This window comes from Cotesia glomerata, linkage group LG3 (assembly GCF_020080835.1).
Source record: "Cotesia glomerata isolate CgM1 linkage group LG3, MPM_Cglom_v2.3, whole genome shotgun sequence".
Classification (NCBI taxonomy): domain Eukaryota; kingdom Metazoa; phylum Arthropoda; class Insecta; order Hymenoptera; family Braconidae; genus Cotesia; species Cotesia glomerata.
In genome coordinates this window covers 29165383-29190498 of record NC_058160.1, presented here as the reverse complement: position 1 = coordinate 29190498, position 25116 = coordinate 29165383, and the positions used below count along the sequence as shown (strand labels likewise).

At 27.9% G+C, this 25116-nt stretch overlaps 1 protein-coding gene across 3 annotated transcripts; it reads right to left on the bottom strand.

Annotated features, from left to right (window-relative positions):
- Positions 1–1686: 1686 nt before the first annotated feature.
- Positions 1687–24341, bottom strand: LOC123261981 (facilitated trehalose transporter Tret1-like). Of its 3 annotated transcripts, none has more exons than XM_044723931.1 (3): positions 24080–24341; positions 19205–19286; positions 1689–3451 (listed from the first exon to the last, which is right to left on the bottom strand). In XM_044723931.1, the coding sequence occupies exons 1-3, from the start codon at positions 24110–24112 to the stop codon at positions 2028–2030; spliced, it is 1539 nt and encodes a 512-aa protein (XP_044579866.1). In that variant the 5' UTR covers positions 24113–24341; the 3' UTR covers positions 1689–2027. The 3 variants fall into 3 exon arrangements, with proteins under 3 accessions (XP_044579868.1, XP_044579866.1, XP_044579867.1); XM_044723932.1 differs by lacking the exon at positions 24080–24341 and adding an exon at positions 19531–19814 and having other exon boundaries at positions 1690–3451; XM_044723933.1 differs by lacking the exon at positions 19205–19286 and having other exon boundaries at positions 1687–3451.
- Positions 24342–25116: the final 775 nt, after the last annotated feature.

Below are 25116 nucleotides of genomic sequence, written 5' to 3'. Positions count from 1 at the left end.
AATCTCCACAACTTTTATTATTGTATTAATATTAAATTATTAATAATATTTATTTAATTCATAACTTTATTAAATGAATTTATTAAATATTTTAATGAAGAATTTTGTTTTATTTCAAACGTATTCTACATAATGTACAAAAGTTATTTTAAATTCACAATATATTAGTCTATATTTTATAAAATATTAAATTCAGAGCGTAGAACAGATTAAATTTTTTAAACTCGCAATTTTATTAACTCCTCCAACGCCGTAATTTAATAACAGACTATTTCAAGCTATCAACGCAGAAATATTATTATTATTTTACTATTTTTAGTCACTACATTTATCGACATTTTTTATTCATTTTTTTTCAATTGACGTATTAATATATAATCTATATAACATGAACCATTTTAATCTAATTATTAAATGCAGTGTAAAAATATTTAATATTTAAATATTTCTGCTCGTAAGAGCGGTTGATAGTTGATTTTCAAACGAGTTTTGCTCATGAATAAGATAAAATTTTGAAAAAAAAAAACGCTTCGCTCTTCGATAGATAATTAATTTATCCATCGAAGAGCGAAGCGCTTTTTTGGAAAATTTTCATTTATTTATGCATAAAATCCGTTTTAAGATTCCATAAGTTGTACAAGTATGACAGAGATACTCTCGTTTGTCCAATAGAGAGCGAAAGAGAGAAAAAATATAAACCCTTCTTAAGGAGTCTTTTTTTTTGGTAAATGTTTACAAGTGAAGTCAACCATTTTAATTTTCATTCTTTTGAATTAAATTTCTTTTTGATTTTTTTTATATTTTTTTTTAAATACATAAAAAAAATGAATAAAAAAAAAAAGTTGATTCACAATTTTACAAATTTTCAAAAAAATTTATAAATTTTTTAGAAAATTGTGATATTCATTTCTTTTTAATTGTTCGTTTTTTTATCTACTTTAAAAAAAAAATATATCAAAAAAAGATAAAATAGAAATTTTATCCAAAAACATGAAAGCCAAAATTTTTTCCAGCTTTTGAATGCAAAAAATCGTTATTTTTTCTTTCACGACATTTTTTATCGTAAATGCGTCGTAAAAACAAGCAGAATGAAAAAAAAATTTGAAAATGTTAATTTTTTACCTAGTTATGGCCCAAAATGGAATTGACCCTGCTTGTAAATAATTATCATAATGGTAAATATTTACAAATGGGGTCAACAGTTTTAATTTTCATTTTTTTGAACAAAATTTCTATTTAATTTTATTGATATATTTTTTTTTAATACATAAAAAAATGAACAGTTAAAAAAAAAAAAGTTGATTATCACAATTTTAACAAATTTTCAAAAAAATTTATAAATTTTTTAGAAAATCGTGATATTCAACTTTTTTTTTAAATTGTTCATTTTTTTATGTACTTTTCAAAAAAAATATATCAAAAACATCAAAAAAAGATAAAATAGAAATTTTATCCAAAAACATGAGCCAAAATTTTTTCAAACTTTTGAAGGCAAAAAAGCTACCAAAATCTTTACTTTTTTCTTTCACGACATTTTTTATTATAAATGCGCCGTAAAAACAAAAAAATTTGAAAATATTAATTTTTCACTTAGTTATGCCCCAAAATGGGATTGACCCCACTTGTAAATAATTGCTCTTTTTTTAATGCTATTCTTTAAATATAAATGCATATAACTCGTCAAAAAATTAAATAACTATAATTTTAAATGAGTTAATAAATTTTAAATAATAAATTACTTAACAATTACCCGTAACTCAATAGTAAAATACCAGAAAAAAAAATCAACCATAAAAAAATTTTTAAGTAAATTAATTTGTATTAAAACAAAATTGCATTGGTCGTAAGTATATATATAACCGTCCAAACGATTTAATTGGCTTTATCTAGCTATCGAACAACAATAAATCATTTAATAAAGAATCAATTAAAAACCTTAGTTCCCTTTTTTTTCCTGTTATTCTTCATCCTCACAGAATATTTTTTTTAATTAAACCAATCTGCCCGTTAATTAGCCAAAGCACCGATTAATTAGTTGAAACCGTCGTTGGCGCAATAGATAAATTCCGGGACGTTAATACATCTTCTATTTCTTTTTTTTCTTTAAAACTGTTGTTATATCTAAATCCACGTCTCGATAATTCTTGCTGTATCTCCAAGAAGGATTTATTTTTAGTTTCGGGTATACAAAATAAAACAAAAATAAATCCCAGGTAACAAGAAGTAGCGAAAGAAAAATAGAGAGTATGATTGCCCCATTTTTCTTTTATTTGGTTGTAGAAAGTCGATACTAAGAATCCCAAAATTCCGTCTGAGATGGTGATACCCGCAGCAGCGACTCCTTTGGCATTAGTGGGGAATAATTCACCGATAAGGGCGTTCGGCAAGGTACCGATACCTAATTGGTAGACTATTTGGAACAAAACAATTACAATTAACGGCAAAACTTTGATAAATTCAACAGGATAATTTAAATGCTTGAGATACAAATAAGTAGCGAGGATTGTTAGGGTAGCAGCGCAGAAAAAACTCGACCACATTAAGAGTTTTCTTCTTCCAGCTCGTTCCACGCTAATGGTAGCAAGTGTTCCAGAAACGAGACCGACTGCGAAGACAATAATGGTCGCAATATTGACGTCAATTCCGACGTTGGCTTCGTCGAATAATTGTGTCAAGAATTGCATGGTAGTGAAATTTCCACTCAATTGTTGGACGACTATCAACATCAGGACCATAAAAAAAGCCTTGCGATTATTTGAAGACAACAAGTGTCTCACCTTTACCTTCCAATTTTCCGACTGCGATTTTTCTTCATTAATATTGTTGATTATTATTTGCAACTCGCGTTCAGCTGTCTCAAAATCGACGTTTTTAAAAAAGGCAATTGCTTGAATTGCAGCTTTGTTTCGGTTTTTCATCGCCAAAAAATAGGGACTCTCGGGGAACCAAATGAAAGTTAAAACAAATATTATCGTTATGGAGAGCAAAACTATCCCTAATGTAGTGTAAGACACGTAGGGTCCGATGCAGCATGTCAGCAGTGACCCCGTGAAGACATTAACGGCTATCAACGTTCCTAGAGCACCGCGTATGTTGGTGTCGGCGACTTCCGACACGTACATGGGATTCGCAGTGTAAGACATGCCCACACTTATCCCCTGGATAATGCGCGCTATGTAGAGTGTATTGGCACTGACGGCGAATATTATAGCGAACCAACCTCCGATGAAAAACATACTTGAGCACAGAAGACAAACTTTCCGGCCAAAATAATCGGCTAACAGGGCACCCAGAAATGAACCGCACATTGACGCTATTACCGTTAATGACACTATCCATGAACTCTCGGTGCTGTTTATTGTCATTGGCACGTTGTCCCCCTTTTCCAGGCGCAGTAACATTGTCGTCGTCCATCCGTAGACTGTTCCGACGGCGACCATTGACAGCGTCGCTGAAATAAAAAAAAAAAAACTATTTTTATCGGGTAAAAAAAATTAATTTGGAGCTTTTTTTTGCATGGAGAATTTTTTGATTTTTTTTTTTTTTTTAATTAAATTAAGTACGAAAAATTTATAAGTATTACGAAAATGCTCTATCTCTAGGTACATAATTAAGAAATTACCTCGTATCTCGTTAACTATTGACGTTTTTAAAGATATAAGCCCATCCCGATGATACACTCATCAAGAGCTTTCGTTTGAGTACCTACATCAATTTTTCATATATTTTATATATATGATATATTATATATATATATATATATTAGGGTGTGTCAATTTTAGGCGACTTTTTTTTTTCAACGAAAAAACAGGTTGAAAACTTGCATGAAGGTGAGAACAGAAGCCTGTTCAAAGCGGAGCTCTTAATATTAATATTTAGAGGTGTCTGTCCCTAATTTTTCATTTCCCATTTAAATAACATAGGAAAAAATTCTTTTTTGTTTATTTTTCTAGCTCGGCATACGCACCTCATATATATAAGTCCATAGCATATTCTTATAGAGAATTTAACGCTCTACAAAAAGGTCTCTTACACTTTTATCATAAAGACAGCCGTTCTAAAGTTATTCAGACGTAAACTTCTAAATGTATAAAATTTTGATTATTCAAGTATTAAACTGATACAAATTAATATATTACTGATTTTCCAAACTTATCTTTTCTCTCCGTGTAGAGTAATAAATTGTTAATTCCGTGAAACTTTTCAAAAATTTAATTCATTCAACTCGGATCATGATTTTCTTACAGTAAATGAAATAAAGAAGAAAAAAATTTGATATATGAGTAATTTTTTTTTTAGCTTTATGAAAATATTAGCGCATCAGAACCAATTATCCATATAAAAATAATTTTTAAGACAGTAATATATTAATTTGTATCAGTTTAATACTTGAATAATCAAAATTTTATACATTTAGAAGTTTACGTCTGAATAACTTTAGAACGGCTGTCTTTATGATAAAAGTGTAAGAGACCTTTTTTGTAGAGCGTTGAATTTTCTACAATAATATGCTATTGACTTATATATATGAGGTGCGTATGCCGAGCTAGAAAAATAAACAAAAAAAAGAATTTTTTTTCCTATGTTATTTAAATGGGAAATGAAAAATTCGGGACAGAGACCTCTAAATATTAATATTAAGAGCTCCGCTTTGAACAGGCTTCTGTTCTCACCTTCATGCAAGTTTTCAGCCTGTTTTTTCGTTGACAAAAAAAAGTCGCCTAAAATTGACACACCCTAATATATATGTTTATATGTATATGGGTGATTCTCTGTAAGGACGTCTTAATTAAATCTGTACAAAATTGTCCGACCAAATTATTTTTGATTTTATTAGAAAAAAAATTAACAAGGGCTACAAAACTATCAGCTTAATTATAATAAATAAACAGCCGAATTAATTTTTTCTTTTTCGATATTTGTGTATCTTTTGCCATATAACATGACAGGGGAGTGACTGCCAGGGGACTGATTTTTTTTATCAAATTGAGAAAAATCAAGCAAACTATTTCAATGCATTCAACTTTTTAAGTTCTCGATAAATGTTTACATTAATTAGAATAACATTGAGACTTATGGATCCAATTTTATAAATAAATTATAAACAAAAATAGCTGCCAGGGGACTGAGTTTTGAAGAGGCTCAGACACATATTTCCAGAACAAACGGTGCTTTGACACTAAATTATAAGTTTTTAAATATATTTTCAAAATTAAATATCAGATTCATTCAATTGATTCAACAGATTACATCGATTTCAATCGAATTACATTTTCCTATAATTTCAACGTCGAAAAATAATTTCATACAAACATAATTATTTTACCAAAATTATTTCCCATACTAATTTAATTTCCTGGGACTTAGAAAAATAATTAATTGGATATTTCGAATTTATTCAAAATATTTTAATCAATTAATTATTTCAGATAAAGTAAATTTTTGTTCTTTGAAAGAACAAAAATATCACGTCGCGGTTTCGCTTATATCAGCTCGGCGATTTTTATCGCGAGCGAACAGTCGACGCCATCTATCGCGCGATGGCAAACTACTAAATTCCCTTTTCTAATAGTCGTCCTTTGAAATAATTTTAAATCAAAGAAATAATTGTAAACAAAAAAATCATATACAGATTATTATTATTAATAATAATCGCCGTAAACAAATAATAAAGTTGTAAACGAAACTTGTCAAATTAATTGTTTCAATTATTTCAAACGACGTTTTAACCGTTAATTAAATTAATAATCTTTCATTAATACTTTTAACTAAACAATTAAACATAATAATAGTTACAATAATAATAATTAACTATAAATAAAATAATTAAACTCATGACAAAAGTTAAACGTATATACATAAATGCCGTGGCACGGCAGTCGACGCGGTCGCGGTAGCGATGGCTCGCTCGGTCCGTCGATGAGCCCTGTCCCTCGTTGCTCACGACACCCCTCCGCCTCCCCGCTTATAATACCTTCTTCACTAAATAAAATGGCGATAAAGCGCTAACAGCTCTATGGTTATTAACTTACGGCTAGTTAGATCCTTATAAACCTTACAAAAGGTAAAATAACACGCTAGATTTTTTTTTTGGCTTTGAACTTCTGGCAGGGGACTGATCTTAAAATGCCTGGGACAAACTTTAGTTTAATTTATTCCATTTTAGTTTTCAATGCTCTAATTAGAAATGTATTTTTACTTTCGTAATAAATTTTTTTTAGTAACAAAATAACAATTTTTCTAATGAAAAAATGCCTGGGACAGCAAAAAACATCCTTACAGAGAATCACCCATATATGAAAAATATATGAAAATGCGTGTGGGTACTCAAATGAAAGCTCTTGATAAGTGTAACATCGGGATGAGCTTATACATATCTTTAAAAATATCAATAGTTCAAAAGATACAAGGTGATTTATTAATTCTCTACCTCTATCTCTTGATACATAATTAAAAAATGACCTTTTATCTCGTAAAATATTGAAATTTTTAAAGATATAAGCTCACCCCGGCATTACACTCATCAAGACCTTTCATTTGAGTACCCACATCAATTTTTTATATATTTATATATATTATATATATGTATGTATGAAAAATATATCAAAATGCATGTGGGTACTCAAATGAAAGCTCTTAATGAGTGTAACATCAGGACGAGCTTATATCTTTAAAATATATTTTATATATATGTATATATGAAAAATATATCAAAAATGCATGTGGGTACTCAAATGAAAGCTCTTAATGAGTGTAACATCGGGGTGAGCTTATATCTTTAAAAACGTCAATATTGAAGAAAATACAGTGCAATTATAATAAAAGTCATTATTTAATAAAGCAAAATTTTATTTATTTTTAGTTCACAAGTCACGACTGTCACATAGTGACTGCAAGGTTGCTAGTATATTTTCATTTTTTATATCAGAGCGATCAAAATTTTTGAGATGGGATTTGTAAGGTATTGAATTTTTTTAATTAAAGAATTTTTAGGTTCAATCAAATGTTTTTTTTCATCAGTTTATTAATTTATAGTTACATAATCACATTAATGAGTAAATTGTTGAAATAAATAAAAAAATGAGTGAACAATAATTATTATTCGGATAAAATTATTTATGTATTCTTAATAGAAGCGTTAAATAACTTTTTATGGTTATACAGATTAAGTATATGCGACGAAACAAGCATTGAAAAGTCTACCATATGTATAGTGAAACTCACACGTTCCATTCCCCCATGCATTGGTACAGCAAATTAAAGATCTAATGTTCTTATCATCACAGCAAAAAGTTCCCGTCCAATAATTACACTTTAAAATATAAATGAAAAAAATTTTTTTAATAAATTCATCTGATATATTTTTAACAAACTTTATAAAATACATAATTGTATACTTACTTCACTGTGGAGTTCAACACAAGCATTTATCAAATCAAAAGTAACCCCACCGACAATGAAAAAAAATAAAAATATCTTTGACATCTTTAAAACTCTTTAGTTTGACAACTATTTTGTAAAAAATCATACTGAAATTTTTTTAATCTTTATGTACTAGTATCAGCCATTGTATCCTTGAATTTTTTTATAGCTAATTTCTTTGATGTTATTATTATTTTAGACATAAATATCTTATCAGAAAGTTAGTCTTTTACCATTATGACTAAAAAAAAAAATTTTAAGTGATCGATGTACAGAAACTCGTTGAATAAACAGATTTTGGAGACTTTAAATTATTAGATATGATTTAAATTTAAATCCTTACCAATTTTCTCACGCCCTTTTTCCTCATAAGGGTACAGAAAATATTAAAAAAATTAGTGCTCGAGAAAATTAAAAAAAAGGTTTTTTCTTTTAACTGAGTAGTAGGTTTAAAACTATAGATATTTTCGTTTTAATGAATAATAAAAATTACGTGATGTTTATGTTTCTGTTTTGACGAAACACTGCAAAATATTTAAAGTTATTTAAAGTCATAAAATTTATCATTTTTGAGCCATGCAAAAAAAAAAGTTTTCAATCTAAAAAGTTAAAAAAATTGGAACAATTTTTAATGAAAGAATTCTAAAATAAATTCGTTATTTTTTATAAAAATAAATTTTTATGTATCTCATATGCTTTTTTAATTTTTATATCAAAGCGATCAAAATTTTTGAGATGGGATTTTTTTAATTGAAGAATTTTTTGGTTGAATCAAATGTTTTTTTTTTTTATCTGTATATTAATTTATAATTACATAATCACATTGATGAAGTAAATAAATAAAAAAATGATAAATTATTTATTTTTTTTTTTTTTATAAGCATTAAATAACTTGTATGATAATATAGATCAAGGTTGTGCGGTTGCACAAGATCCAAAAGGATTGTTATTTGTGTAGTGGAACTCGCACGTCCCAGGCCCCCATGTATTGGTACAGAAAATTAAAGGACCAAAGTGCTTATTATCACAGCAATAAGTTCCTGTCTAATAATTACAATTTAAAATTTAAATGAAAAAATTTTTTTGATAAATTCAGCTGATATATTTCCAACAAAATTTATAAAATACTTAATTGTATACTTACTGCACCGTGGAGTTCAATACAAGCATTTATCAGATCAATAGTAACCATCCCGAAAATAAAAAGAAATAAAAGTATCTTCGACATCTTTAAAAATCTGCAGTTTAATAACAATTTTATAAAAAATTACACTGAAATTTTTTGTCACTATTTTATATACTACACGGAGAGAATTTTATTTTAACGGTAACCATCCCTATTTTGTAGCTTCTACTATCCAGGATGATTATTAACTTTTGCAAATTAGTACAATCAGTATATATTAATTCCCACAATTATGATGATACGGTTTATTATCTAGATGGTAACTTTTATCATCGGAGATAGTTAAAATCATCATGATTGCAATCATAAAAAAATAAACAGAAAGTATAAAAAACTAAACTTTTTCGATTTTAGAGTCAGAATATAATAAAATTCTAATGTTTGACACAAGAGTGAGTATTGAAAAAAGTATATCTATATTATTAAGAGAATAATAAAAAGTTTGTCTCCAGGATAGTCATATGATAAAATCGGTTTTTTTAGTGAAATTTAGTGTCATTGCAAAGGTCTGGACTTGAATTTCCGCCTTTTCAAGGTTTCATATCATTCTCATCGATAGTCAATTTATCATGATGAGTACTTAGGCTGCATTCGGTAATGCTCCATTTCTAGACTCATAATTAAGAAATGACCTTTTATCTTGTTAACTATTGACATTTTTAAAGATATAAGCTCATTCCGACATTACACTCATCGAGACCTTTCATTTGAGTACCCACATCAATTTTTTATATATTTATATATATATATATATATATATATATATATATATATATATATATATATATATATATATATTTATATATATTATATATATTAGAGTGGTCCAAAAAACAAAAGTTTTTTGCCTATCATCTTAAAAGCTTTTCTAAGGTATAAAAAAAATTCCCTTCAAAGCGCAGCTTGATATCTCAATTCTTCATGAAGCTCAATGAATTTTTATTTTCCCATGTAAATAACACGTAAAAAAATTTTATTTACGTTTTCATCCGGTAAAATTACGAAAAAAATTTTTTTATGCATTTTTCGTCAATTATTCTTGTAGGAAATTTAATTCTCTACAAAAAAGTACTGAGGTAGTTTTTTCGTTATCTTAACGAGTAAAAAGTTATTGAGCTTTAAATACTCGCACAAAAGAAAATTTGAACGAAGATAGTTTCAAAGCATCTTTTCGAAAACTTTTTTGGTAACTGCATGTATTTATTTCAAAATTTATCAAAGTAGACTGTTTCTAATATAATTAACACATGTCTTTTGGTGAAGTATTAACTGTGAATTATGAATAATTTTTCTCATTACAATTTGGATATTTTTTCCTATGAGCAATGATTTTTTAAAATTGAACTTGAATTTCATTACGGAATCTGAATCAAGAGCAAGCTAGTCCTTCCGGATGTATACTGAATTTAATTTTTTTATTTAAGAACATATAGGACAGGTGAATATTTAAATTTTGAACACGATGCTGGGACGCTTTTTGACCGAATGAAAAATCATGAAACTTTGCAGGAGAACGTAAATAGAAGTCCTTCGTGAATTGATTCTCTTATTTTTAAATTTAATCTTTGAAAAAAAAATGATAAATAAACAGGTAGAGTTCGTTCGTAAAACTGCCTTATCTCAGGAGTCATCACATATTTAAGTAAACTAGTATACGTTGCGCGCGCAAGCGCGCGTGTGAATTTAGTATGGAATTATCTATATTTTCATACTTATGATATATTTGACCAATCACGTTACGAATAGTTTGTCTAATTGTGTATATTTTCATATTTTTCATCTAAATTATAAGAGTGGACTAGAATTTCAATTTGCGCGCGCAAGCGCGCGCCTGACTATAGAGTTTGCATATATTTTCATGCTTATGATACATTCGACCAATCACGTTACGAATAGTTTGATGCCACATACATTTCATCTCAATTTTATTATGGGATAAGCTTGACTATAAAGAAATTGCTAATAAATATACAACCAATATAATCTATAAGACTTATTTAATTTTTTGGTTATTTTTTATTTTAGTTTATATTACTTATAAGACATAATTATTAAAACTAATTATCAACAAAAAATTAAATTTACTATATATCTTCATGTAGGCCGCAAGAGAGTGCTAAAAGTAAATTATCTAGTTTAATTTTTTTAAGCAGTGGTTAGAGTATTTACAAAGTCTGGCAATCTCCTTCAGTGCATTTTACATGTGGTTCAAATAAACAAACTGATAAATTCAATCGTCATTTGTTGTCACTGGTCAAGACTGAATTACCGATATCAGACTGTATACCATGTTTTTAAGAAAAAAATATAAATTACATAATCAAATACTTTGAAACAGAAAATGTGATACAACGTGGATTCTAAAATCATATCTGATTAAATTTTCTTTTATTGCGAGTATTTAAAGCTTAATAACTTTTACTTGTTAGGATTACGAAAAAACTACCTCAATACTTTTTTGTAGAGAATTAAATTTCCTACAAGAATAATTGACGAAAAATACAAAAAAAATTTTTTTCGTAGTTTTACCGAATGAAAACGTAAATAAAATTTTTTTACGTGTTATTTAAATGGGAAAATAAAAATTCATTGAGCTTCATGAAGAATTGAGATATCAAGCTGCGCTTTGGAGAGAATTTTTTTTATACCTTAGAGAAGTTTTTAAGACAGCAGCACTTGAAAAAAAAAATAAAAATGTTTTTTTTGGACCACTCTAATATATATATATATATATATATATATATATATATATATATAGTATATATATATGTATATATGTGAAATATATCAAAATGCATGTAGGTACTCAAATGAAAGCTCTTGATGAGTGTAACATCAGGACGAGCTTATATCTTTAAAATATATATTATATATATGTATATATGAAAAATATATTAAAAATGCATGTGGGTACTCAAATGAAAGCTCTTAATGAGTGTAACATCGGGGTGAGCTTATGTCTTTAAAAACGTCAATATTTAAGAAAATACAGTGCAATTGTAATAAAAGTCATTATTTAATAAAGCAAAATTTTATTTATTTTTAGTTCACAAGTCACGACTGTCACATAGTGACTGCAAGGTTGCTAGTTATTATTACTATAGATTCATCAGAGAAAACTTTAATTTTAATTTATAATATTTATCTTTTAAACGCTAGTAATTGAAAAGTTTAACTTTGCAAAAAATTAAATTTTTTTTATTTTTTCAGAAACATTAAATATTGGCTGCGTTCAGGTTTACTAAGTTCTGAGTAGGGCTGACTTTATCTACCAAAAAATTAATATTTAGACACACTTAAGGAAGTCCTTTCGCTCCAGTTGAGTCAAAACAATTGTAGTAGTCAATATACGATAAATTAAAATAAAAAACCCATAAAATTTCCTAAAATTAAATAATAAATAGTATATGAGGCATTAATCGTTGAAATTTCGAAAAAAAAAAAAGAAAATAGTTAAATACAAAAATTAATTTGACTCTTTCAAATCAGCTGCTAGTAACCTGTCCGTGATTTGGCTACGCTGTACTTCGGTTGTTTACATTTTTATTTGCACAATATAACCTTAACCACGTTTAAGTTTTTGCAGTCAGTGGCTGCGTTCGGGTTTACTAAGTTCTGAGCAGGACTGACTTTATCTACCAAAAAATTAATTTTAGACACACTTAAATAAATATACCTTGCATTGTTTTGTTATAGATTTTTAAAAAAAATAATATAGTTACTTTAACTTGTTGTTACAAGATATACTAAGATCTGCAAGAACTTAGCAAACTTGAACGCAGCCAGTGTTAATAAATAAATTAGTTTGAATTTATTGAATGGTCTGAAGCTCGCGCGCTACGCAACGTTGCCAAATGTTTTGACTCCATTTTATTGTAGGTTACTTGAGAATTTTTTGTGATTTTTAAATATTAATTTCTTAATAAATATCTCGGTAACTGATATATTTTATTGCAAAAAAAGAAATCTGAATATTTCGAAAATCTAATTTTTAGTTTTTTTTTTACTTCATCTAATCCATGACTGATAGTATAATTTGAGAAATACTGCAAACGTGTGACTTTCTCGTAAGACTCTGAACAAATACTAACATTTAAAAAATAGGTTGGCAATAGCCTAATCGGCTCGGTACCTGCATTTCGAAAGAGTGGGACCAGGGTTCGATTCCGGCGTGCACCAATATTTTTCAATGATTATAAACTAAGAATATGTGCGTTTCATTGCCAGCCTCTGTACCGGTCGGGTTTTCTGTGGTTTTCCCATATAGTTATGGAGGTAAAATGTCACTATAGAAGTACCTCCATACTATTTAAGACCGTAATGCAAATGCAGGTACTGATTATAACGCGTAAGTCGGCCACAGTCGCAGCACATGTGTGTCGGGCATGAAAGAAAAAACACTCTACAGTGATACAAGTAAAACCATCCTCAATTATAACCTCAATACTAACATTTAAAAATTTTATTTTTTCAAAAATTTGTCCGGTAAAGTATAATTTAAACCTCACTATTAGATAAATAAGGACCTTAACTATTAGAAAAAAATTAAATTTACTGATAATCTAATATTTTTTATTTTACATTGGCGGCGAAAGGACCTTCTTAAATAAATATACTTTGCATTGTTTTATTATAGATTTTTTAAAAAAACAATATAGTTACTTTAAGTTGTTGCTACAAGATATGCTAAGATCTGTCAAGAACTTAGTAAACTTGAACGCGGCCATTGACTAACCCTTAGAAAAGTACTCTAAAGAAGATATTGGCTGCGTTCAAGTTTACTAAGTTCTTAGCAGATCTGAGCATATCTTGTAGCAACAACTTAAAATAACTATATTATTTTTTTTTTAATCTATAATAAAACAATGCAAGATATATTTATTTAAGTGTGTCTAAAATTAATTTTTTTGGTAGATAAAGTCAGCCCTGCTCAGAACTTAGTAAACCTGAACGTAGCCATTCTGTATAGAAGAAATAAATGAACGAACAAAGTGACATCCTTCATACATTCTATTTAGACTTGACACATATTTCATTAGATATATTAAAAATAAGTATACTTTCTTCTCGTATATATTATTAAATATTTTTTATCTTAAGCACGACATAGAAAACTACTTAGGGTCTATATTTTTCTTAATAATTTTATTTATTTAATTTATGTGAAGTGAATTTTAAGTAATAGGCAACGTCGCAGTGACATTTAAAAATTTTTTTTATGCTGGTAAAAATATTGTGTATACCTTCCCGCATGAAAATACTATATATCGTTAAAAATCCCATAATATAATTGAGATGAAATGTATGTGAAACCAAACTATTCGTGATGTGATTGGTCGAATATATCATATGCATGAAAATATATGCAAACTCTATAGTCAAGGCGCGCGCTTGCGCGCGCAAATTTGAATTCTAGTATATTATACAATATATTGCATATAAGTGATGAATATATGGCGGCAAAATTGTCTATATTGAAAAGTATCCACAGATTCGGTAGAATCTGGCGCCAAGTTCCGTTCAAATCCGTTGTAAACAGAGCGCCAGACTACCGAGTGTGTTTACTGTAAGCAGAACGGTATTTCGAGGTTGCAAAATTTTATTCAATTCTACGGTACATCTTGTTCCTAAATTTTATATTATAACAGTAATTCATACTTTATTTTACTGATATCAATTAATTATATTGAATTATAACAATTAATCTACTTGAAATTATTAAATTTTATCAGCACAAACTATAGCAAGCTCAAAAATTTCGATCCTGACTTTTTTTCGATTTAAAAAGTGACATGCCACAGACTAAGTAATTCGAGAATGCATGGTAATAGTCCAATAGATGAGAAACTACAGTTAAAAAAATAAATTTCACAGCTTGTATCTACACCCGCCAGGGTGCGCTGCAATTATTTTTACATAAACTGTAGCTTCAAGGGGATAGTTTGCTATAAGAAATGCAGCCAACTTGAGATTTAAGTTGGTACCAATTGCAAATTTTTATTATAATTACAAAAAATACTGAAATCCGAACAAAAACAGTTTCACTGTAAAAAAATCGCGCCAAGTCCACGTTCATAAGACTATTAAGAAAAAAAATTTTTATTTCTTTACAAAAAGATATAAAATAAAAAATCCAAGTAACCGATATGGTTGTATATGATTTTGGACATTAAAAAAAAATTTTTGTTGTAAATTTAAAAATTAAAAGAAACAATTTTGGAACGTACTTGGTGTGCGTCATTGTGTACTTCAATTTTTTTTAAAAGTCCTAGTAGATAGATTTTAAGAATTTCATAAAAAGTGAAATATTTCGTAACCACGCACACTAAATACGTTCCAAAATTGTTTCTTTTAATTTTTAAATTTACAACAAAATTTTTTTTAATGTCCAAAAATCATATACAACCATATCGGTTACTTGGATTTTTTAATTTTTTATTTTATATCTTTTTGTAAAGAAATAAAAATTTTTTTTCTTAATAGTCTTATGAACGTGGACTTGGCGCGATTTTTTTACAGTGAAACTGTTTTTGTTCGGTAACTTTATTCTATACATGGAACCATGTATTTTAAATAATATATTCATTAATATATGGTGATCCATATATTGTTTAGTATATATCATCTGCTATATTACCAAATACATAAAAACCACATATAATATATCATGTACAATATATGAATAATATATGTGACACCATATATTTATCGATACACGGGAAAAAATTTCTGGGAGAATTTACGATACAACTATTGTAAAGCTGGACTATACTTTTATTACTATTAATTGTCAAATATTTTAGAAGAAAAAATGCTATTTATTCATGAAAAAATACGATATTACTATTGTAAAAAGTAAGAAATGAAAATTTCCAGTGCTGCCTCTGTATCTTTCCAATAGAACTATAGCAAATTTTACAATAGTTGAATTGAAATTTTTCTCAATTAGTGTGAGTGATGGCCGTGCACAGCGCTAGACTTCGAGTTTATGTAAATGTTAAAGGATATGTGTCTTAGTTTACCTCGGATAGCGTAGAGGGAGAGTCACTGGCTGCCAACACAGAGTTCTGGGTTCGATTCCCAGATAGGACGAAAATGCCGGTTTCTTTTTGCGATTACTGTACAGGTACCAATTAGTCCAACCTTCTATCTCTCTCCCTCCCTAATATTTCTTTTAAAAAAACCAACCGTGAATTTTTACAATAGTTGAATTGTAAAGTTCACAAACACATATTGTATAATTTGCTCTATAGTATTCGACTTTTTACGACTCTTGCTAGTCTTATTTGTTGGATAAAATTTACAATATTAGATCGTAAAAATTACTAAATGAGAAGTATAGTCCACCGTTACTATTTTATTTAGTAAAAATTACAATAGTGAAATAGTAAAAACTCCTTCAATTTTCTTTCCGTGTACATTATTTTAAGTATAAGGTATCATTATATAAAAAGTTATACCGACACACGTATGGATCGTGCATACATGAAGCAAATATATTGATGAATATATAGTTTATACATGAAAATGATATATTTATTTACAATATATTTTTTTATATCATTGTGACAAAATTATAGATATGATTTTATATATCGTTCCATATATCACATTATAATATCAATATATTTAATCATATATTTTGAAACATATAAACCTTTTCCAAGCGGGTTGACAGTAATTAGTACTTTAGATTGTTGCAGGAGTTTAATAGAGGGGGGGGGGAAGCTCCTAGTGTAAGCTACTGTTTTTCTCAAAGTATTTGTAAGGTAACTCGCTTTGCAATTTTAGTCAGTGCGCAAGAACTATTCAGGCTAATCACGTCGTCACTATTACAAAGTATTTAGTGAAAATTTATGACCTTAAACTCTAGTTATATTAATTGTAAGAGTTACTTAGTTTGTAAATGAAAATATTTACAGTTTATATTATTGGTGAGTAATCTTTTGTTTTTCTTTAATTTAAAATTGCAAATATTAATTTGTGTATATTTTATTTAGAGCTCATCTGTCAAATTTATATTTGTATAAAAAAATGCCAGTCTTCGACGAAAAAGTAGCTCGAGAGAAATACAACTCTCACATCGTCAGCGGGGATTTCAAGATGTTAAAATGGCACTTTATCAACCGCAAAAGGTACTTCAAAATAGTAACACGTGTTTGGTACGAAGAATTCATGGTTGCCGACGAGACAAGAAAACTTTTGTTCGTCCAATTTGCTCAGGACATTATTCAAGCGGCGAAGAAATCCGATGCCGCTCAAATGGCCGACGAGTTTACTGTTTATTTATTCAAAGCCTTCGACTTTTTGGAAAAAAATAACGAGCTTGTCAGCGATATGAAGAGAATATACAACAACTGTCAGTCTCAGGGCTTGTACTCCCCCCAAATAGTGGCCATGAGCTTAGCTTCTGTGAGCTTATCTTAAATTGTTTCATTTTTTTCTAAATATACATTGTTTCTTGTAAATATTTACGGTTTTTTTTTAATGATTTAATAACTTAATTTAAAGGTAGTTAAATTAAATGTGTCACGACTCATGTCTGTTTATAACTTCTGACATCTAAAACAAGATGGCGGATAACTTAAAACTTTTTTAACTCTAAAAATATTAAAACAATTTTTTAACTAATTATTCTACTAATTTTTTTCAAAATAATTTATTATTATTATTATTATTGTCAATGAAAAAACCTAAAATTTTAAAAATTAATTGTAAATTTATTATTATTCTTTAAAAATACTCATAAAATAAAATAACAATAAAAACACTGAACTTAAAACTGACATTAAAATTTTTTTTTAATTTTATAACGAATAAATTATTATAAATAAAATTTAATAAAGAAATTCCAGTGATGAAAATAAAAAAAATGAAAATTAATGTAGCATATATTTAATAATTTTAAAAATTTATAACAAATAATTTATGGCAAAAAAAATAGAAAAAAAATTGACATCTAGAAATTCACAAAAATAAGAAATGCAATTTTTTTAAAATCTTTTTAATTTTTTGTTATTTAAATAAAATTAAAAAATTGACTGCTAACTTTAATGTCATATAAAAAAGAATTATTAGTGGAAATTTTTTCAAGTACTATTTTATTATAATTGATTTTTTATAAAATAAGTTAAAAAAAATTGACAGCTGTCAACTAACTTCAGTATCATTAAATAAAGAATAATACTGAAGTTAGCCGACATTTTTAATTTTTTGGAATCTTTTCATTTATTAAATTATAACTAAAAAATATTTTTTAAAAATTGCACTTAAAAATCTTCAATAATTTTAAATATGAATTTTTAACTTCCCGCTAAGAAAATCGAAGATTATCAAAAATCGGGAAGTTATTGGTTTTACCCCATTTTTCGAAAATCGAGTTTTCATCAGATCTCGACGTTTTGAGGTCCTAGGAAGCTTCCCTGACTACTCTCGCGAGGTTGTCACCATCTATGTATGTATGTATGTATGTATGTGTGTGTGTGTGTGAAAGTATGTGAACCGCTTATAACTTTTGAACGGCTGATTCGATTTTATCGCGGTTGGTGCCATTTGAAAGGGCTTGGCCAAACTTAGATTTTGAGTATGATTTGGACCGATTCGATTCAGTAGATTTTGAAAAATCTTAAAAAAACTAAGAAAAAAAATTTTTTCAAATGTGGTTTTTTTTGGATAACTTTTAAACGGCTGCACCGATCGATTCCAAAAACTATTCAGCTCTAGGCAATAAAAAACCACGTCGATCGCCACCAAGCTGGTCGAAATCCGTTGATTCATTCGAGAGATATCGTGAACGAAAAAAACCGAAAAAAGTGTTTTTTCGGGATTACTACCGAAATTTTCGGTTCGATCAATTAAAACTTGGAAATAACTTATGAGGATGATAAAACTGCGTCTGGGAGAGGATGATAAAACTGGGAGAGCTCAAATGCATAGAAATATCTCTTTTGAACTCAGCGAGCTCAAAATATCACATAAATTATATTTTGAGCTCAAAAATCTCAAAAATTTCATAAGTACAATTTTAAGCGCCCGGGTATGGAATCAGCGGGAAATTGCAGGGATGGCCTTTAGGGTCTACCGTTTTTCTAATTTTTTTTTTTATTTTTTCGTAATAATTTTTTCAATAAAAAAAATTCTAAAAATTTTTAAATGTCGGCTAACTTAATTTTCATAATGAAAACACTGAACTTAACTGCACGGAAAAAAGAAAACTCGAAAAATTAAAGTATAAAATGTAAAATCGGTCCCGTCGTAATCAAAACTAGAAAAATTACAGTTTGAAATAACATTTTTCTAAATTCAATATTTTAATTTAATATTCAGAGCTTGCAATGTAAATATTACATTCTACAATGTAATTCTTACAATCTGAAACTGTAATTTGTCCAGTTTTTATCACGAAGCGCCACGTTGCATTATATACTGTAATTTTTCGAGTTTTCTTTTTTCCGTGTGACATTAAAATTTTTTTATAATTTTACAACAAATAAATTATTAGTGGAAATTTTTTCAAGTACTATTTTATAACAATTGATTTTTTGTAAAAAATCAACAAAATTAACAGCTGTTAGCTAACTTCAGTATAATAAATACCTGAAATAGCAGCGAACCATTGTTTCCATTGTGACCAACCGGCTTTTTTTTCCGAAGAAACCTTGGCCTCAGTCTTTTCAAGCTAAATAAAAAAAGAAATCAATATTAATAATAAAAATAGTAAAATTTGAAAATGGATGAAAATTAAACAAAACTGGGATTGGCGAGTGTCACGCCGGCGCAGATCTTAAAGAAAAATACCCACGCGCTCGACATAACCTGTAATTTTCCCCGACAACGTATTCAAGGAGTATTACCACGTCAGCAAAAAATAATTTTTGCAATGGATCTATGGAGAATTTGTTACATAATAATAATAGCCTTACCAAATTTCCATTGGTGTCACTCATAGTAACGGAAAAAATCGATCGAGATCAAGCGCGCGCCCTGTTTGATATTTAAAATGACTGATGTACAGTACATTTATTATAATACTTAATATGCACTGTTCAAGTATAGTGTTCATACACCCACGTATGATGAACACATACAAAAACAACAGCAAGGAACTCAGGAAAATTAAGTACAATTTTGTATCACACTTTCAATAGTTGCTCGTCTACGTGAAGTCTTACACGGCCGCTTGCGCGTCTTAGACGCTTGCGCATCTACGCATTTAGTCTTATTCTTGTTCATATATAATTAGAAAACAAAACTGACAGTAAATATATATTTATTATCTATGCACTTATCATTATCTCACTAATTTGTAGAGTTTTTTTTTTTTTTTTTTTTTTTAGATTAGACAGCAGTATGATATTGAGTTTTAATAAAATTGATAAATTATAAAACAAATAAAACAATAAATCAAAATTAATTTAATAAATATTTAGTAATTTTAATCATTTTTTTAACAAATAAATTATAAAAAAAATTGATTTGTAGAAATTTAACAAAATTAAAAATGCAGTTTTTTTAGAACTAATTTTCTTTGTTAAAAAAAATTAAAAAATTATGAAGTGACAGCTAAATTTAATGTCATAAAAATGAAAATTAATTTAACAGATATTTGATAATTTAATAATTTTTTTTAACAAATAAATTACTGTAAAAAAATTGACATTTAGAAATTTAAAAATGCAATTTTTTAAAAATAATTTTTTGGAACTAATTTTTTTATTAAAAAAAATGTAAAAAAATAAAAATTAATTTTGCAGATATTTGATAATTTTTATAACAAATAAATTACTGTAAAAAAAAAAAAAAAAAATTGAGGCTGGCAATAGCCTGGTCGGCTCGGTGCTCGCTTTTCGAAAGAGTGGAACCCGGGTTCGATCCCAGCACACACCAATATTTTTCAGTGATTATAATTAAAAATATGTGCGTTACATTGCCAGCCTCTGGAAGTGGCAGAGATAGCCGGGCGGCACACGTCTGACTTGGGTGATCACCTATTTAAGCAACAACTTGAATGGGTGACCACTCTAGTCGGCGGTGGTTAGCGCGAGGGATCTCTGCACACTAGAAGAGGGGCCTAATGCTCCAGTGGTAGATAAAGAAGAGTTTCTTATCAATCACTGTAGACCTAACCCAGCTCCGACTGTACTAACATGGGTTTTCTCTGTGGTTTTCCCATGTTACTGTTCCAATAGCCGAGTGGTGAGGATCAGGGAAAATGCGGTACAGAAGGCACAAATCGGTCCACAGCCGCAATAAAAAGGGAGATATAGAATGGATATAAGTGGGGATATCAGCCTTGTAAAAACCAGATAACGGTATACAAGTAAAACTCAAAATAATAATATAAAAAACTGTAATAAAATTAGCATTTAGAAATTTTAAAAAATTAAAAATGCAATTTTTTAAAAATGATTTTTTTGTTAAAAAAAAATTAAAAAATTGTAAAGTGACAGCTAAATTTAATGTCATAAAAAAATAAAAATTAATTTAGCAGATATTTGATAATTTGAATAATTTTTTTAACAAATAAATTATAAAAAAAAATTGACGTAAAAATTTGAAAAAATTAAAAATGCAATTTTTTGGAACAAATTTTTTTGTTAAAGAAAATTAAAAAAATTGTAAAGGGGCAGCTAAATTTAATGTCCTAAAAACAATTTTAAAAAATTAGAAAAACGGTAGACCCTGAAGGCCATCCCTGAAACTTCCCGCTGATTCCATACCTGGACGCTTAAAATTGTACTTATGACATTTTTGAGATTTTTGAGCTCAAAATATAATTTATGTGATATTTTGAGCTCGCTGAGTTCAAAAGAGATAATATTTCTATGCATTTGAGCTCTCCCAGTTTTATCATCCTCTCCCAGACGCAGTTTTATCATCCTCATAAGTTATTTCCAACTTTTAAAGATCGAACCGAAAATTTCGGAGTAATCCCGAAAAAACACTTTTTTCGGTTTTCTTTCGTTCACGATATCTCTCGAACGAATCAACCGATTTCGACCAGCTTGGTGGCGATCGATGTGGTTTTTTATTGCCTAGAGCTGATTAGTTTTTGGAATCGATCAGTGGAGCCGTTTAAAAGTTATCCAAAAAAAACCTCATTTGAAAAAATTTTTTTTCTTAGTTTTTTTAAGATTTCTCAAAATCTACTGATCCGAATCGGTCCAAATCATACTCAAAATCTAAGTTTGGCCAAGCCCTTTCAAATGGCACCAACCGCGATAAAATCGAATCAGCCGTTCAAAAGTTATAAGCGGTTCACATACTTTCACACACACACATACAGTTTGATTTTTAGCGTTGCGTTTAAAATTTACCATTTTACTTTGTAAATATTGACGTTGCTAGTATTAGAAATTTACTAACTTTATTTTATACTTTTTACATATCATTGCGATCATTTTTTAGGTACGAAATGATAAATATCAAAGTCTGAATTCTTAATTGTTATACTTTAACATTTTAGACATTTACATAGCGAATATTACTGTTTGAAATAGTATTTTCTTCCATGTAAAGAGTAAATTGTAACGTTTAAATGGTAAATATTATAAAGTGAATAGTAAAATCACGATTTTATAATAGTTTCTTTATTTAGCTTTAAGCTACAAATATATACAATATAAAAATAAAAAATTTTATAAAAGATCTTAGATCTTTTATTACAGATCAACACTTGCTTCCCGTCTACATTTTAAATTTTTCCTTCTCTTATTTCTTTTCTTAACAATTTTTTAAAATTTACTAAATTTCTTGCATTTTTTGTGTCTATATTTAACTTGTTAAATAATGAAAAACCATACACATTTATTGTTTTTTGAGCACTCACAGTTCTTGTTCTTTGTACTAGTAGTCTATTTTTGTATCTTGTATTATAATTATGTTCATTATCAACAATAGTTCTATTTAAATATTCTGGTAACAGATTATTTTTCATCTTATATACAAACACACATACATTAAATTTAATTCTTTCTTCCACAGACAGAAAACATAGTGCATCTAGCATACATCTAATTGGCGTATATCTATTTACTCTTAATATTATTCTCATCGCTTTATTCTGACATTTTTGTAATTTTTTCACACATTCCTCATTAATATTAATCAAAAGAGTTGAACAATAGTCAAAATACGGAGCGATCATCGCTTTGTAAATTAATACTTTTGTGTAATCACTTACATAACTACTCAGTATATGCATCAAATTAATTCTAGTATTAATTTTTTTAATAATATAATATATATGACTATCAAAACATAAGAATTCATCTAGCATTACGCCTAAGTATTTAGTTTGACTACATTGCACAATCTTTTCCCCTGTTAAAAACAATTCTAAACTTTTAACATTCCTTTTTCTTCTATCTCTAACTAGCATAAAAACAGTCTTCTTAACATTTGGTTTAAGTGAATTAACATTAAGCCATACTCCAAGATCATCTAGTGTCTTATTTAAAACATTTTCTATTTCTGTTTCATCCTTAGCACTGTAATATAACATCTTATCATCTGCAAATAATTTGCATTGACAGCCATATTTTTTTGCAATATCTACAACATCGTTTATATATAAAATAAAGAGCAAGGGCCCCAAAATAGACCCAAAATTTTACTGTTTGAAATGGTAATTTTTAGCAGTTGATCATTACTTATAAATCGACTGTTATTTATTACAGTTTACTTTTTTCCGTGTACATACAGACATAGTGCCAACCTTGCGGGAGTAGTCAGGGAAGCTTCCTAGGACCTCAAAACATCGAGATCTGATGAAAACTCGATTTTCGAAAAACGGGATAAAAACAATAACTTCCCGATTTTTGAAAATCTTCGATTTTCTTAGCGGGAAGTTAAAAATATCTAGACCGATTTAACCATATTTAACAAAACAATTAATTAAAAATATTTACAGCAAAAATTATACATGATAAATTAAATTTCAAATCAATTAAATCAGTAATAACACAGTTTATCGCAGCAACTGATATAATACCTAACGAGCATTATTACAGATAGAGCTCATTAAATAGAAACTCGATAATACGGTATTACTTGAATGGTTATCCATAAAGGAAGATGTAGATATAAATTATCAATAAAATTGTAATCATTAACGGCGGTAATATAACACAATATATAACACACTTGAGTTATATAGATTTGCCACGTTTTATATTATTGTAACAATAAAGTTTATTATTATGACACAATTAGCGTTGCACTTACTCCGGGAACGATTCACGCGGTGCTTATCTTTTATATTTATTGGTAGAGCAAACTTGTGCTAATTATCAGCAAACAAAAACTGCAATTTGTTCGTTTCATTTTATTTTAAAATAACGATAAATTAATTCTTAAAAAATAACAAAATATTTTTTAACAATAGACAAAAATAAAAAAATTTTAAACGAATATCATGAAATTTCTATCAAAGACATAAATTAATAACAAAATAATTTTCTATTAAAATACCTCATTAAAATTGTTCAACGCAATGCTTGTCATGATGAATAAATTAACAAACACGAGGATGGCGGTATGCCAAAATATGGGTATATATCAAAGGATGACGAGAATATCATGAGAACATTGTTATAGACAAAGCCCGAGTAGACAATGTCTCCAAATCACATATTAAAATAGATAATACCTCGTTTATTGATAATTAAAATCTAAAACAACGAGAAACACTCTACTGAAACTCGATCACGTTAATGAAAGTCTGAAAAATAAATCTCGCATCAACATTGACATTGATATTTATATATTAGTATTTGTATTGATAATAAGACACTTGTGGCGTCTAATTTATTCATTTACGTAATAAAAACTGTTGACAATAGTTTACGCCTTGAAAAAAATGTCATTCAGTTTTTAAGAGGATATAGAAGAAAAGCTGGAAAATAGAAGAATAGAAAAATAGAAGAGTTGGATAAATAAAAGTACCAGCAAGATTAAACGAAGCATAAAAAAAGATGCGATGGGCGAATAAACGTGAGAGAAATCTTGAAGCGAGACTGACAAGATGACAAATTGTCTTTGTTGTTATTTCAGACGCTGATAAATAAGTTAGTGTAATTGCTAAAGTAACAACAGCTTACTTTTTTTTATTTTTTATTCGATTTGTTCTCAAGTCTCACTTTTTATTTCTTCTGTAAATAAATTATCGCCGATTTATTATTTTTTAGTCTTGATTTTTTATTTATTTATTTTTTAATATTAATTGTTTTTTTTTTTTTTTTTTTTTTCTAAGTTGACAGTTTAAATGGGACTGAAAATTCTGCGTAATATCCTTTTTTATTTCATCAATGACGTAGAAAATTTTTTATAAATGTTTTATGTTGCGAAATTTATTTTATTCATTTATGCAATTTGTGTAAGTTAATGCGATTATTTATAAATTCATTTTCATGATTATTATATTACTTTATGAGAATTTTCTCACTCAATTTGTTTTATTATTTAATTATTTAAAATTTTAATATTTATTTAAAAATTAATTAAATTAC